This window comes from Podarcis gaigeae (genome assembly GCF_964106915.1).
Source record: "Podarcis gaigeae genome assembly, chromosome: Z".
NCBI classification, from domain to species: Eukaryota; Metazoa; Chordata; class Lepidosauria; order Squamata; family Lacertidae; genus Podarcis; species Podarcis gaigeae.
In genome coordinates, this window is record NC_139691.1 from 26423968 (window position 1) to 26437234 (window position 13267).

General features: G+C 39.2%; 1 protein-coding gene across 3 annotated transcripts in view; it reads left to right on the forward strand.

Annotated features, from left to right (window-relative positions):
- LOC310836646 (phosphatidylinositol-binding clathrin assembly protein-like) overlaps nt 1–13267 on the forward strand; it is a 55606-nt gene that overhangs the window by 27608 nt on the left and 14731 nt on the right. For 2 of the 3 annotated variants that reach the window (XR_014560172.1, XM_083722268.1), the window contains exons 11-16: nt 685–824; nt 1892–1995; nt 3493–3639; nt 4091–4201; nt 7703–7819; nt 7920–7950. Coding sequence is in view for 2 of the 3 variants with exons in the window: in XM_083722268.1 (XP_083578394.1) it covers nt 685–824; nt 1892–1995; nt 3493–3639; nt 4091–4201; nt 7703–7819; nt 7920–7950 (650 nt within the window). In the remaining variant the exon portion in view is untranslated. The remainder of the gene's footprint in view (nt 1–684; nt 825–1891; nt 1996–3492; nt 3640–4090; nt 4202–7702; nt 7820–7919; nt 7951–13267) is intronic. The other variant, XM_083722269.1, reaches the window with a different exon arrangement.

Below are 13267 nucleotides of genomic sequence, written 5' to 3' on the forward strand. Positions count from 1 at the left end.
CAGGACTTCCCCGCAGGGCTCTCCAAGCTGCGGATAGGGGCAGAAGGCTGCTATCCGCAGCTTGGAGAGCCCTGCGGGGAACTCTTCTGAAGGCTGGCGGGGGAGAAGGGCTTTTCTTCCCACCGCCAGCCTTCAGAACAGCCTTCTGAATGTTGGCGGTGGGGAGGAAAACATTCCTCCCACCGCAAGTCTTCAAGACATGTCCGGGAACAGAGGAGAAGCGCTGCGCGCCTTCCCCTCTGTTCCCAGACCTGTCCTGAAGGCTTGCGGTGGGAGGAGGGCTTTCCTCCCCACCGCCAACATTCAGAATGCTGTTCTGAATGTTGGCGGTGGGGAGGAAAAACCCTCTTCCCACCGCAAACCCCGGGAACAGAGGAGAAGCGCTGCGTGCCTTCTCCTCTGTTCCCGGACCTCCCACCGCAAGCCTTCAGGACAGGTCCGGGAACAGAGGAGAAGGCGCGCTGCGCTTCCCTGCTGTCCCCGGAGATTTCCCTATGGGCTTTCGTCTTGTGAAGCCAAGCCCATAGGGAAATTCGTCTTGCGAAGCCGCTAAAAATCGGAAAAACCTTTCGTCTTGCGGGTTTTTCGTTTAGCAAGGCATTCGTCTTGCGGGGCACCACTGTACTTGCATTCTGAAAAACTCACATAATGTAAAATTTGAATTATCTTGCACAACTCTTTTAGGAACAGCGATTGAGAGAGATTTCTGTGGTGTCAAATTCAACTTCTACATCTGCCTCTCCAAGCACTTTATCAGGGAAGAGTGTAAACACCAATGCTGCAGCTGTTGACCTATTTGCAACACCTGCTCCAACCACCAATAGGTGAGGAATATTTCAATATCGGGTACAAATAATCTAGAGTCAGAACTTCTTCATATTATGGTATTGGAAAGCATTCCCAAGTGGAAACTCAGAATGCTTTGTGGGAATTGAAGAGAACAGGCACTTCATTTGCATAAAGGTTTTAGACTCTCATTCATTGTTTTACTGAAGAGAAACTTGACTAAGTTCCTTGGTTAAAAAAGCAATTGTAACCTTTCTCCTTCCCTTTTACAATAATCTTTGTAATCAATTAATTGAAAAATTAGGATTGAATACTGAACGTCAAGACATATACAGTCATTTTTACATAACGTATATAACATAGAAGTGATACCAGCAAGAAAAAAATGTAAAAGAAGTTGCTCAAATCTGACTTTGCAATGAGAAATGAATGTATGAGATCAGGCACCAAAGGTTGTACATAGTGCTGTCCAAACTTCCAGCCTTAAATTAATATGGCATTCCTCCATGCATTAATAATGACCTCACCCAGTCAACAACTGGATTGTAGACTTTTTCCAATTTAGCAGTTATATCCTGCTTATCCTGCAGTTGAAAATCAACAGCCACAAGAACAATAAATAAAACCAATATAAAAGCCGCATAAAAATTCCACCTTAAAATGTTACAAACCACCAGCAGCAGAACAAATATTAAAACCAATTGAAGATTAAAACGGTCAAATAAAACCAGTTACTAAAAAGGTCAGATGCTGAAAGCCTTCCTTCACCATTTATTGGAAGGCCTATAAAGAGGAGTCCAAACAAGGCTACAGAATCTTCTGCAGCACAAGCCTGGCATTGACAGTATTGTTGGGGTGACAGTGGGTTTAATACTTGCTTTATTGTTGTGAACAAAATCTACCTTGGAGAGGAGGATTCTTGGAGGATCTCATCAAATCAAATTTGTGTTGTAAAGTGAAATTTCAAGTTATTTCTCTCATGTCGGTGGATGTATATGCAGGCATTTCTTGAAGTTGTCTAATGTTCAGATGTTCAAACAGCATAATAAACTTCCTCTTGCTTAAGTATGCCATTTATAGCTGACAACCTTCTTGGAACTTTCAGCATGCCCAACCTTTCTACTGATCTCTTTGATCTCCAACCTGCATTTGTTCCAACGGTACAGAGTACTCCAGCCATAGCAACATCAGCAGGCAGTGCCTGGGGAGGTAAGTTTACTGCTGTGGTTAAACAAAACATTTACAGTCCTAGGAATTAATTGTCTTTACCCTTTCAGATTGTCATACATTCCTGAATGCACAGCTAATCTTATGTTGTCATGTAATCCAGTTGCCTTTATTAATAGCTGTGGCAGAGAAACATGTAATTGATAACAGCAGCTATTATTGTACCCCAAAATTATTGCTGTTTTTCTTCCTAGTTTTATTAGATACATAGACATCTGCAAATTTTGTCTGCTGAGGGTACATTACATAGGGTGTAACACAGGCCTTGTTAGAATAAAGTTTTAAAGTCAAACAAAAAAAAAGCAGCTAGTCCCTGGCAAAGCCCCCCGAGGCCTAGGGCAGGTGCACCCGGCTGCTCCCCCCCCCCCCTGCTGCCACATGGCCCTGGTGTAACATCTTCTATTCATCTCCTGGTGTGTGTTCTGAACTGTTAGGTCATTGTGAACCAGTTTTCCATAGTAAATGAAACATGTAACAGGAGCGGAGAACATAACAGAATGTTTGTGGTTTGTGGATATTTGTAACTGTCCCATTTTGCATTTCTGAGTTCTACATCCAAATGCTTAGCTGCTATCAGAACAACTTGAGGTAGGAAGTTTGGTCTACACGGAGTTGCCTCTGCCCATAATTATAACTTGAATGTCTTCCTCTCATTAGGATTCTAGTTAGTGATGGAATTAAATAAGCCTGCTATATAGAACAGATATGTACAGGAGTAAAAATAGTTATGTCCTCAACACATAGAAAATTCGGTTATAGTACAGATACAGTCCAAACTGGATGTTGAGATGCGGCTTCCCAGCTTCAACTATAGGCACAGTAAGATCATGTCACAAACTCGTACTTACAGATATCCTCTCTTGTGCATCATACACCTCTGAGTCAGAGGTTTGGGGAAGGAAAATGTAGTGCCAGAAAACCCTACAGGTCACTCTACTTATGAGAAAAGTTAACAAGTGGACAGCTTAACCACCTGCCCCCAGAAGTTAGAAATATGTCTACCAGGAAACAGTGGCTAGCATTCCAGTGCAGAGCAAGCAAAGGTTCAGATGTAATGCAGAGACAGGTTGTGAGAATTCCATCTCTACTTTATACCTAAAGCAGACTTAGATTGACAGCCAAGGATGAATCTGTTGGTTGAATGCAAGGTGTATTTTGTGAGCAAGTCAGTGAGGCTCAAGTAGAAATAGCAACTGCTTGGTCTAAAGACCTGGAAGTGTGTTCTGGTGTAATATATGTTTCCCGCTCCTAAAGGGTTGTGCATTTTTGTATGAAAGACAAAACTGGTATGAATTTCATTCAGTAATGTTTGGGTGAGCAGACCAATGAGAAACAGCCTTACACAAAACTGTATTAAGTCCTTACCATCCTGCTTCTGTGAACTCCCCATGTTGTTCAGTGTGTCTTCTCTCTTGAGTACTACTTGTGTTCTAGTTTTACTTCTTTCCCTTTCTTTCAACCTAATGCTGTATCTGAAAGGAACTTTCTCATCCACAAATGGTTGTGTTGGGTCTCCACCCCACCTGGACCTCTTTGATATGAAGCCAGTTGAAGAAGCTGTAAAAAGTACCACCCCTTTTGTGACATCCACCTTTACCTCCAAACAAACAGTGGAACTGTTTAGTGGTAAAACATCCTCTAATTTCTTTCTAAATATACATTATTATAGTGATTCTAATATTTCTAATTGTATTAATTCTCAGTTTCTGCATTAATTTTCTCAGTTTCAACTCAAAACCACATTACAACTGCTAATTGTTGGTCAGATAACTGTGACAATTTTAATTAAGAATCAAAATTGTGCACTTTAAATATGCAAAATTGCATGTGTTACTTTTGACATGTTCATGACCATAACTTTTTTTAAAAAAAAGTGTGTGTGTGTGTATGAATGATTGGGTTTCCAAAGTTCTATAATTCACTAGATGCCCCTTCTTAAATCTGGCATCTGCTTTGTTCCTTTCTTTCTCTACACTACCCTGTACTTTTCTTATAAATGTTTACATAACATCAGCCTCTTAGAATTGCAGACCTATTTAATGACAACAGTACCAATAATTTTTATTATCATTTATAGGATATCCCCTTAATTCGGTACCACAGAATACTGCCTCTTCAACAGTCAATGTGGATTTTGATGCTGTATTTGGTGGCAAATCAGCAGTACAAGAATTTAGAACAGCGACAGGTAAAGCTATTGAATGTGTTTCAAATTTCTGCATTTTATAAAGCCAGCAGCTACTTTTATTTGTCTAGTTATATAGGTCATTGGATTCAGTATTTGCCTTTTTATCAGATAATTATTTTATATAATGTCAATCTGTAAAACACTGCTTTCCAGAATGCATGGAAGACAGAGCACCAATACTTCACATGTATGGACAGCTAGTGGCTAAGGAGTGGGAAACAAATGAATAAACCTGGCAAATTTCCTTCTTGCCATTTATTGCTCAGCCATAACTTTTCTCTGTATGTTTTCTTTCCTTGAACATGCATGAGTAGCCTTCCCTCAGAGTCCTGGGCTGCTAAATGTTGTTGTTGGCATTTCCATTAGGCTGGAGAGACCTGTGGCCCTCAAGATATTGCTGATCTACATCTTCCATCATCCCTGACCGTTGGCCATTCTGGCTGGGGTTGATGGGCATTGGAATCCCAAAACAATTGGAGGGCAGCAGACATTAAAGCTCAGCCACAAGAGGAGGGGAGAATAGTCTTTGCTCTTTTTCTACTTGCTAGTTAGTCACTTGCTGACTCACCATGCTGCCTAATCATGGGGATGTGAAGTCATACTTTAATTTTGCTTAAATGGTGTATCAAATGGTTTTATTCGCTGGAGGGTGCCTGTCTTTTTAAACTGATGGACTTAAATAATTTAAATTTAGAAATTCTAAGCTCCTTAGAATGTTTCTGATTGAATTGTCTTTTAGAAAAAAGTTACCTGCCCCAAAGTACAAGTGCTTAGTTTCCTGCTAATCTAATACCCATTGTGATTGTCCTTTTCTTTATTTTTGGTATATTTCAATGTGGCGTTCCGGATCATGGATTTCAATGGGTAAGTTAATAAAGTGATTGTAAGCTTAAGGCTGCAATCCTATGCATGCTTAACCTGGGAGTGAGCGCCACTGAATAGCACAGAATTCTGTTCTCTGTGAACATAAATAAGTTTGTGCTACCCCGGTCTCTGCCCTTAAGTGTAACCCAGGAAGTAAAATCAAGGGCTTTAGGGTTCTCCTCTGAAAGGCAGCATTCTTCTTACTCATAGCAATGATTTTACATAGAAAGGCCACCTGGGCATTTATAGGTTGTGAGCAGGAAACTGCACCTCAATGAGCACTTGTAAAGGTGTATGTGCAGAGATTAGTCTGATTGGTGTACAGAACAAAAATGCTTCTCTTACCCTCCTCAAATGCACATGCTTCTAGAGTTTCCTGGGCACTCAATATTGTGTTCAACTGCAAGGGAGGGAATGAATATGATTGTAAAAGAATACATGCCCAGATCAGAGCCCTCAATTGAAATGAATGTGGAACTATCTTAGATTGCAGAGGACAAAACTCAACTCCTGAGACCATAGGAATGCATTATCTTAAAACATACTGGAACATGAGCCCTGTTTGATCAGGGCCTATTTAGAGACCCAGATCAGAAAACTGAGGCAGGCATCCAGGATGGGGTTGCACTTCCTCGGAAGAAGCACATCCACAGCTTTGGCCTGTTCCTGGATTCAACACTGTCACTGGAAGCTCAGGTGACTTCTGTGACCAGAACCCCTTTTTCCAACTCTGGGTGTTCCACCAGCAATGGCCCCGTTTGGATAGAAATGACTTGGCCACCACACTTTATGCTCTTGTAACTTCCAGATCCAATTACTGTGATGTGGTCCATGTGGGGCTAGCCTTGAAGGCAACTCTAAAACTTCAACTGGTCCCAAATGCAGCAGCCAGATTCTGTTTAGATCTCATATAACTCCTGTTTTAAAACAGCTGCACTGGTTGCTAGTTTGTTCCCACATGCTTACAATTAGCGAGTAAAGCCCTAAAACATCCAGGCCCTGAATAATTGAAAGACTGCATTCTTCCCTACAAGCCCTGTCAGGTGTTAAGATTGGCAGAGGGGACCCTGTTGATTATTTCATTGCCCCCAGAAGCTTGGGGTGGGGTGCCTGGGAGAGTGCATTCTCTGCGACAGACCCTAAATTGTGGAACTCTCTCCCCATAGAAATGTGTCTGGTATCTTCATTATACAGCTTTCAGAAAACGTTGAAGGCATACATCTCTTTAACCTGGCTTTTGACACCTAAGTTAAATATATATTTAGTTCCCAACTTATTTCTGTTATTTTAAGTTGCTTGTTTTTAACATTGTGCTTTAATTGTTGAAATCTGCCTTGAGGGTAAAGGATGGGTAATAACAATAGTCTAGCATCCTGTTCTCACAGTGGCTGACCAAAGTGCAAGAACACTCTCCCCATTCTCACTCCCCAGCAACTGCCTCCAACACTGAATGCTTCTCTATAGGAACCACCACTTCCAAGACAAACATTGCCAGGGGAAGGCGAACAGCGGGTCTCTAAGGACCATTACATCATGGTGTTTTAACATGCCTACAGTTCTTAGCTGTTATATTTGCCTAACACTAAGAACATGATCCTTGCATTAAAAAACTTTTATTGATCTTTATCATTCCCCTTTTCTGGAAAACTCAGGCCAATGTACATGGCACTCCCCCCTTTTCTTCACACCAACCCTTTGAGGTTGGCTTGGCTAGTCTAAGAGATGATGAGTGGCTTAAGATCACCCAGGAAGCATAGTGGGTGTACCGATTAGGTTGCTGTACCTAATTCCAGCATTCAAACTACCACACATGCTGGCTTTAAAGTACTTAAGACACCTGAAGGCTATAATTGAAACATTGCTGTCTAATTTCTTTTAACTGATTATTCTGATAAAATAAACATTATGACCTCCCCATCTACGCCCACCCCAGTTTTGTAAATTTCCTCTTTTTGGTGCTGCTTGGGCAAGTCCATTTCCTGCACTGATGGTTGTGTGTGGGTTTTGGTTTGTGCTTTCTAATTTTACATCTCTAAGAAAGTACAATTGTCAAACCACATATACATAGGAGAAACTGCGGTTATCTTTGTGTGCAATAAAATATTTTGTACACTTTCAAGACTACTTGAAAATCCAGGGTTTAAGAATTCCTTTTTAAATCTTTGAAGTGTAAATCTTACATTCCAGCAGCTTATTAGAATTTTGTCTAGAATCATTTTTTCCAGGAATAATGTGGGGTTTAACCTATATCTTGTCTAATCCTTAAGCTCTTTTGAAATGGAAACTGTACATAAAAGCTAATGCTGGCTAGAATTCAGTTTCCATTACTCTCGGTAAATAGTGTGCTTAGGTGGGTTTGCACATCCCAGCTTCGCCAAAACATACATTCTGACATTTCAGTGAGTATCACAGTATAGATGTAACTCTTATTCCTACATCTGTGGATGTAAGCAGACTATCGCATATACAACGAATTTAACTAGGAGAAAAGGGTTGTGGCATTTTATTGGGAGAAGGGGATTTCTGGGTGGTGGTACCCTTTTTTGCCTTCTGTTACCAGTTGAAATGATAGCTGCAAACCAATAATACTCTTTTTTAAAAAGGTTATTTCCTTTGTACCCAGTCTTTAATTTACAGATGATGTATTGCAACCAACAGTACAAGCTCAAAATCAGAGAGTAGCTTTAATTGGTCAGCACAGTGGGAAGATTTTGGCCAATGACCTTGATTCTTCACTTGCTAATCTGGTTGGAAGTAAGTTTAACACTTTCATTTTTAAAGAAAGGTTTCCCTATGTTTATTATGAAAGGAATTCTAAATCTTAATTAAATGTTTTTTTGGTGTTTTATTACAGATCTTGGCTTTGGAGGAACACCATCGAAAAAGTGAGACATATATTCCTTAATTTCATAATTTCTAATTATATATTGATAAAAATGTCCTTGACTTGTGTTTGCATTGCTGAGCTATCACAGAATTTTCTAATATTCAGTGTTGTGCCAATACAATCATTCTGTGAGAGCAAATATTGCCTAACGGAACAGACCTTAACCTTCATAAGGAGACATTCAGCAATAGCTTTTCAAGATTGTTTTGAGTTATTAAGAAGATTTATAGCCTGCCTTCGTACAAGCCCAGGGGTTCAAGGTAGTGCATTTTTTTTGTTTATTTTGGTTACATATTACAAATACATATACATACAGAAAAATAGAAAAAGAATTTAAAAAAATAGAGAAGAAGAATAAATAAAAAACATAAGAAAAAGAAAGTTTTAAAAAGCCTGAACATTTTCAGTTATACATCTTTGTATTTACAAGCCATCTTTTTACAACTTCTGGCTCATCTCCCTTATTTGTAACTTCCCGCCTCCCTTAAACGACTCCTAATAATTCATTATTTCTTATTATCTGTATTCAGTTGATAAGTCTGTGGAGAGCATTCTAATTGCTAGTGGGAGTTTAATCTACACTAAGCCAAGCGAAGTCTTGGGAACCTCTTTTTTCCATGTAATTTATGAAAACATCCAGTTTTAACATCCAGCTAAAAATACAAAATTAAGCAAATATTAAAAACAAACTCAATCTCCCCATGTAACACCTGGCTGTTCTGGTAGTCATTTTCGGGCCAGGATTGGGGCACAAATCCCACTCCAAAAACATGTGACGCAACTGATTTCATGAATAGCACTATTGTTCAAGTATTGGAAAAGAAAGGTTTGTAAAACTTTCACCATCCTGCCAGTCTCTTCTGACTAGAGGGGGGGAAATCCAAATGTTTTAATTCTAAACATTCAAAAATTAACATATATATCTTGCTAAAATCAATAACTAAAACAGGTAAAGAAGTCGTCCCAGAGTAAAAGATGTTAAAAGTCTAATTTAATTGACTATAAAACAAATCACAAATAGAATTTGCCTGTAAGTGCAGTGACATCAAACTTGCCACCATGTGCTCTGAGTCGTGCTTCACACCTTGGGTGTAGGGATGCCATCAATAAGGCACAGGGTGTGGGATGTTCCTGGCGCAGGTGAATAAAAAAATTGCTTTGACCAGGTGGTGGGCTGGTTGGTATGATTTAAAATTTGCCTAAACCTCTGGGAACTGCTTTATTCACCTGGCGCAGGTGAATAAAAATATTGCTTTGACCAGGTGGTGGGCTGGTTGGTATGATTTAAAATTTGCCTAAACCTCTGGGAACTGCTTTGTGAGAGCAGTTTCCGATGTATAAAGCCAGCTGAGTTATCTTCTACCTTACCAGTGTAACTCACAAAGTTTTATGGAAATTTGGCTCTCTTACTTGCCAGGCTCTTTCTGAAGTAAGCACACCTTGAAACAAATGGAGGAAGTAATTTATTTTGCAGTTATGAATTTAATAAAAAGTAGATGTGGTATTTAAAAAGTCACATATACCAAATGCTATGATCCAGCGGCTGTGAGGTGTAATTATATTTTTTTAAATAAATATTTTATTAAGATTTTTGAATAAAAATGCAAAGATAAAGAAACAGAATAACATATATCATAACATACTTTCTTAACATCTTTGGACTCCCTCACACCTCCCGCTCCCATTTGCATCGTTGTCAATTCTTGCCTGCAATTTATCATCTTGTTTACACTCTTGTGTCAGATTCATTTAAATATAATCTGTTAGTTCTCCAATAGATTTATAATTTTTCCTCAAACTTACTTATCATCTTAATTCCATCTAATTTAGTGGTGCACAATTATTTATGATCTAGCATCCTTTCTTAACATTCAACCAAATTACAATGTTTTTTTAAATAAGTCTTGAATTTCTTCCAATCTTCTTCGACCCTCTCCTCTCCCAGGTCTCGGATTCTGCCAGTCATCTCAGCTAGTTCCATATAGTCCATCAGTTGCATCTGCCATTCTTCCAGCGTGGGTAGATCTTGAGTTTTCCAATTCTTAGCGATAAGTATCCTTGCTGCCGTTGTTGCGTACATGAAAAATGTTCGGTCCCTCTTTAACACCTTCTGGCCGACAATGCCCAAAAGGAAGGCCTCTGGTTTCTTAGTGAAGGTATACTTAAATACCTTTTTCAGCTCATTATATATCATTTCCCAGAAGGCCTTCACCCTAGGGCAGGTCCACCAGAGGTGAAAGAATGTTCCTTCGTTTTCTTTACATTTCCAACATTTATTATCAGACAAATGGTATATCTTGGCAAGTTTAACTGGGGTCATGTACCATCTATATATCATTTTCATTACATTTTCCTTCAAAGCATTACATGCAGTGAAGTTCAACCCAGTGGTCCACAACCTTTCCCAGTCCTCAAACATAATATTATACCCAATGTCCTGTGCCCACTTTATCATAGCTGATTTAACCATTTCATCTTGTGTGTTCCATTTTAACAGCAAGTTATACATTCTTGAGAGTACCTTAGTCTTTGGTTCTAACAGTTCTGTTTCCAACTTCGATTTCTCCACCTGGAACCCTAGCTTTTTGTCGTTTTTAAAGACTTCTTTAATCTGAGCATAATGTAACCAGTCTCGCACTTTATCCTTCATTTTCTCCAAACTCTGCAATTTCCAATTGTCTCCATCTTTTTCTAATATTTCCCAATATTTTGGCCATTTGGCCTCCATATTGGGTCTTTTTCGGGCCTTAGCTTCCAGAGGTGAAAGCCACATTGGAGTTTTGTTTTCCAATAAGTCTTTGTATTTTGTCCAGACATTAAACACTGCTTTCCTGACAATATGGTTCTTAAAGGCCTTATTGCTCTTAACCTTATCATACTGTAAGTATGCATGCCAACCAAAAGCATTATTAAAACCTTCCAAGTCCAGTACATCAGTGTCTTCGAGAAGTAGCCAGTCTTTTAGCCAGCAGAAAGCTGCGGCTTCATAGTACAACTTTAAGTCTGGCAGGGCAAAGCCCCCTCTTTCTTTCGCATCAGTTAATATCTTAAACTTAATTCTGGGCTTTTTGCCCTGCCAGACAAATTTAGAGATATCTCTCTGCCACTTCCGGAAGCACTCCGTTTTGTCCACAATCTGTAGTGTTTGAAACAAAAACAACATTTTTGGCAATACATTCATCTTAATAGCAGCAATTCGGCCTAGCAAAGAAAGCTTCAATTTTGTCCAACTGTCCAAATCTCTCTTAATTTCAGACCAACATTTTTCATAGTTATCCTTAAATAGACTCAGATTTTTTACTGTAATGTTTACCCCTAGGTACTTTACTTTTTTAACGACAGTTAGTTCTGTTTCTCTCTGAAACCGTTCTGACTCTGTATCTGTCAAATTTTTCCCCAACACCTTGGTTTTCTGTTTATTTAATTTAAATCCCGCTACCCGACCAAAGTCTTGTATCACTAGATTCTGGCTCCTGCAAAGTCAAAGCTAGGTCATCTGCAAAAGCTTTAAGTTTATATTGTTTCGCTCCGACCTGAATCCCTTCCACCAACCGGTCCCCTCTAATCATATTCAAGAGCACCTCCAGAACCGATATAAATAGCAGAGGGGAAATCGGGCAGCCTTGTCGTGTTCCTTTTTCAATTTTAAACTCTTCTGTAACCACATTGTTAACTATCAATTTAGCCTTTTGTTCTGAATATATTGCATCAATCCCATTCTCAAAACCCCGTCCCACTCCCATTTCTTTTAAATTTCCCTTCATGAATTTCCAAGAGATATTATCAAAGGCCTTCTCCGCATCTATAAAAATTATCACTGCTTTTGTATTTATGTTTGTTTGCAAAAGTTCCAAGATGTCAATGATGTTCCTTGTGTTAGCAAACATGTGTCTACCTGGGAGAAAGCCTGCCTGGTCTTTATGAATTACTTCATTTAGAACTCTTTTAAGTCTGCTTGCCAAGACATCTGCAAATATTTTGTAATCCACATTTAAAAGGGAGATGGGACGATAGTTCTTGAGTTGTGTCTTCTCAGTTTCCGATTTTGGTATCAATGTGATGAAAGCTTCCTTCCACGATTCCGGCGCCTTCTTCCCCTCCATGATTTCATTGCTGACCTCCATCATTGGTTGAATCAAATAGTCTTTTAATGTCTTATAATACTTGGCGGTCAAGCCGTCTGGCCCTGGAGATTTGCCCAGTTGCATGTTCTGAATGGCTTGTTCAATCTCTTGTCGTGTTATTTTGTTATTCAGGATTGATCTGTTTTCTTGTGACAATTTTGTAAGTCCATTTTTTTCTAGAAATTGTTTAATCTCAACCTCATCTTGCGGCCCTTGGGTATATAGTTTTTTAAAATATCTCTGGAAGCACTTTCTGATCTCCGCGGGGTTCTGAATATTTCTTCCTTCAATTTCTAAATTTGTAACTGTGTTTAATTTTTGTCTCCTCTTCAACTGCCAAGCTAGCAGTTTCCCACATTTGTTTGCCGATTCAAAAGTTTTTTCTTTCATTAATTTAATCTTCCACTCTATTTCCTGATTTATCAGTTTAGAATATTGTGCTTGGTGAAGTTTGATTTCTCTCAGAATCGGCTGTGACTTCGGATTTGATCTTAATTTCTTCTCTAATTCTTTAATTTTCTCCAAGATCTTATCTTTCCTCTCATTTTGTGTTCTTTTCTTTACAGCATTCTGTTGTATCAAGAACCCCCTCATCACAGCTTTGCTTGCGTCCCAGATAGTTCTTTTTTCCACCATAGTGTTCATGTTTATCTCAAAATAATCCTTCAAAGCTTTTTGGGCCTTCTTAATAATCTCCTGATCTCTAAACAAATTGTCATTCATCTTCCATCTAAAGGAACCGGTTGGTAGTAGTGTCATGTCCATCTTCAGTGCGTTATGGTCGGAGCAGGTCTTTGGGCAGATTTCCACCTTTCTGACCTTGGGTGCCAGACTTCTAGATATCCATATTTGGTCGATTCTTGTCCAAGTCAGCTGGGCTTCAGAGAAGAATGTTCCTTCTCTTCCCAGGGGGTTCTTGGTTCTCCAAATGTCAATCCAATCCATATTGTCTGTCATTTCAAAGAAAGTCTTTGGTAGTCTGCCGTCTTTTGTAACATTTTGGCTTTGTGACTTATCCATGTTAGTTGATACGACCCCATTCATATCTCCCATCATGATGATGTTGTTATAGTCCAGATAATCCAGCATGATCTCGTGCAACTTCTTGTAAAATTCCGATTTCCCGTCGTTTGGTGCATAAATTCCTAATATCAAAATCTTCTCTCCTTGGTGTTGAATCTCAATTGCTAA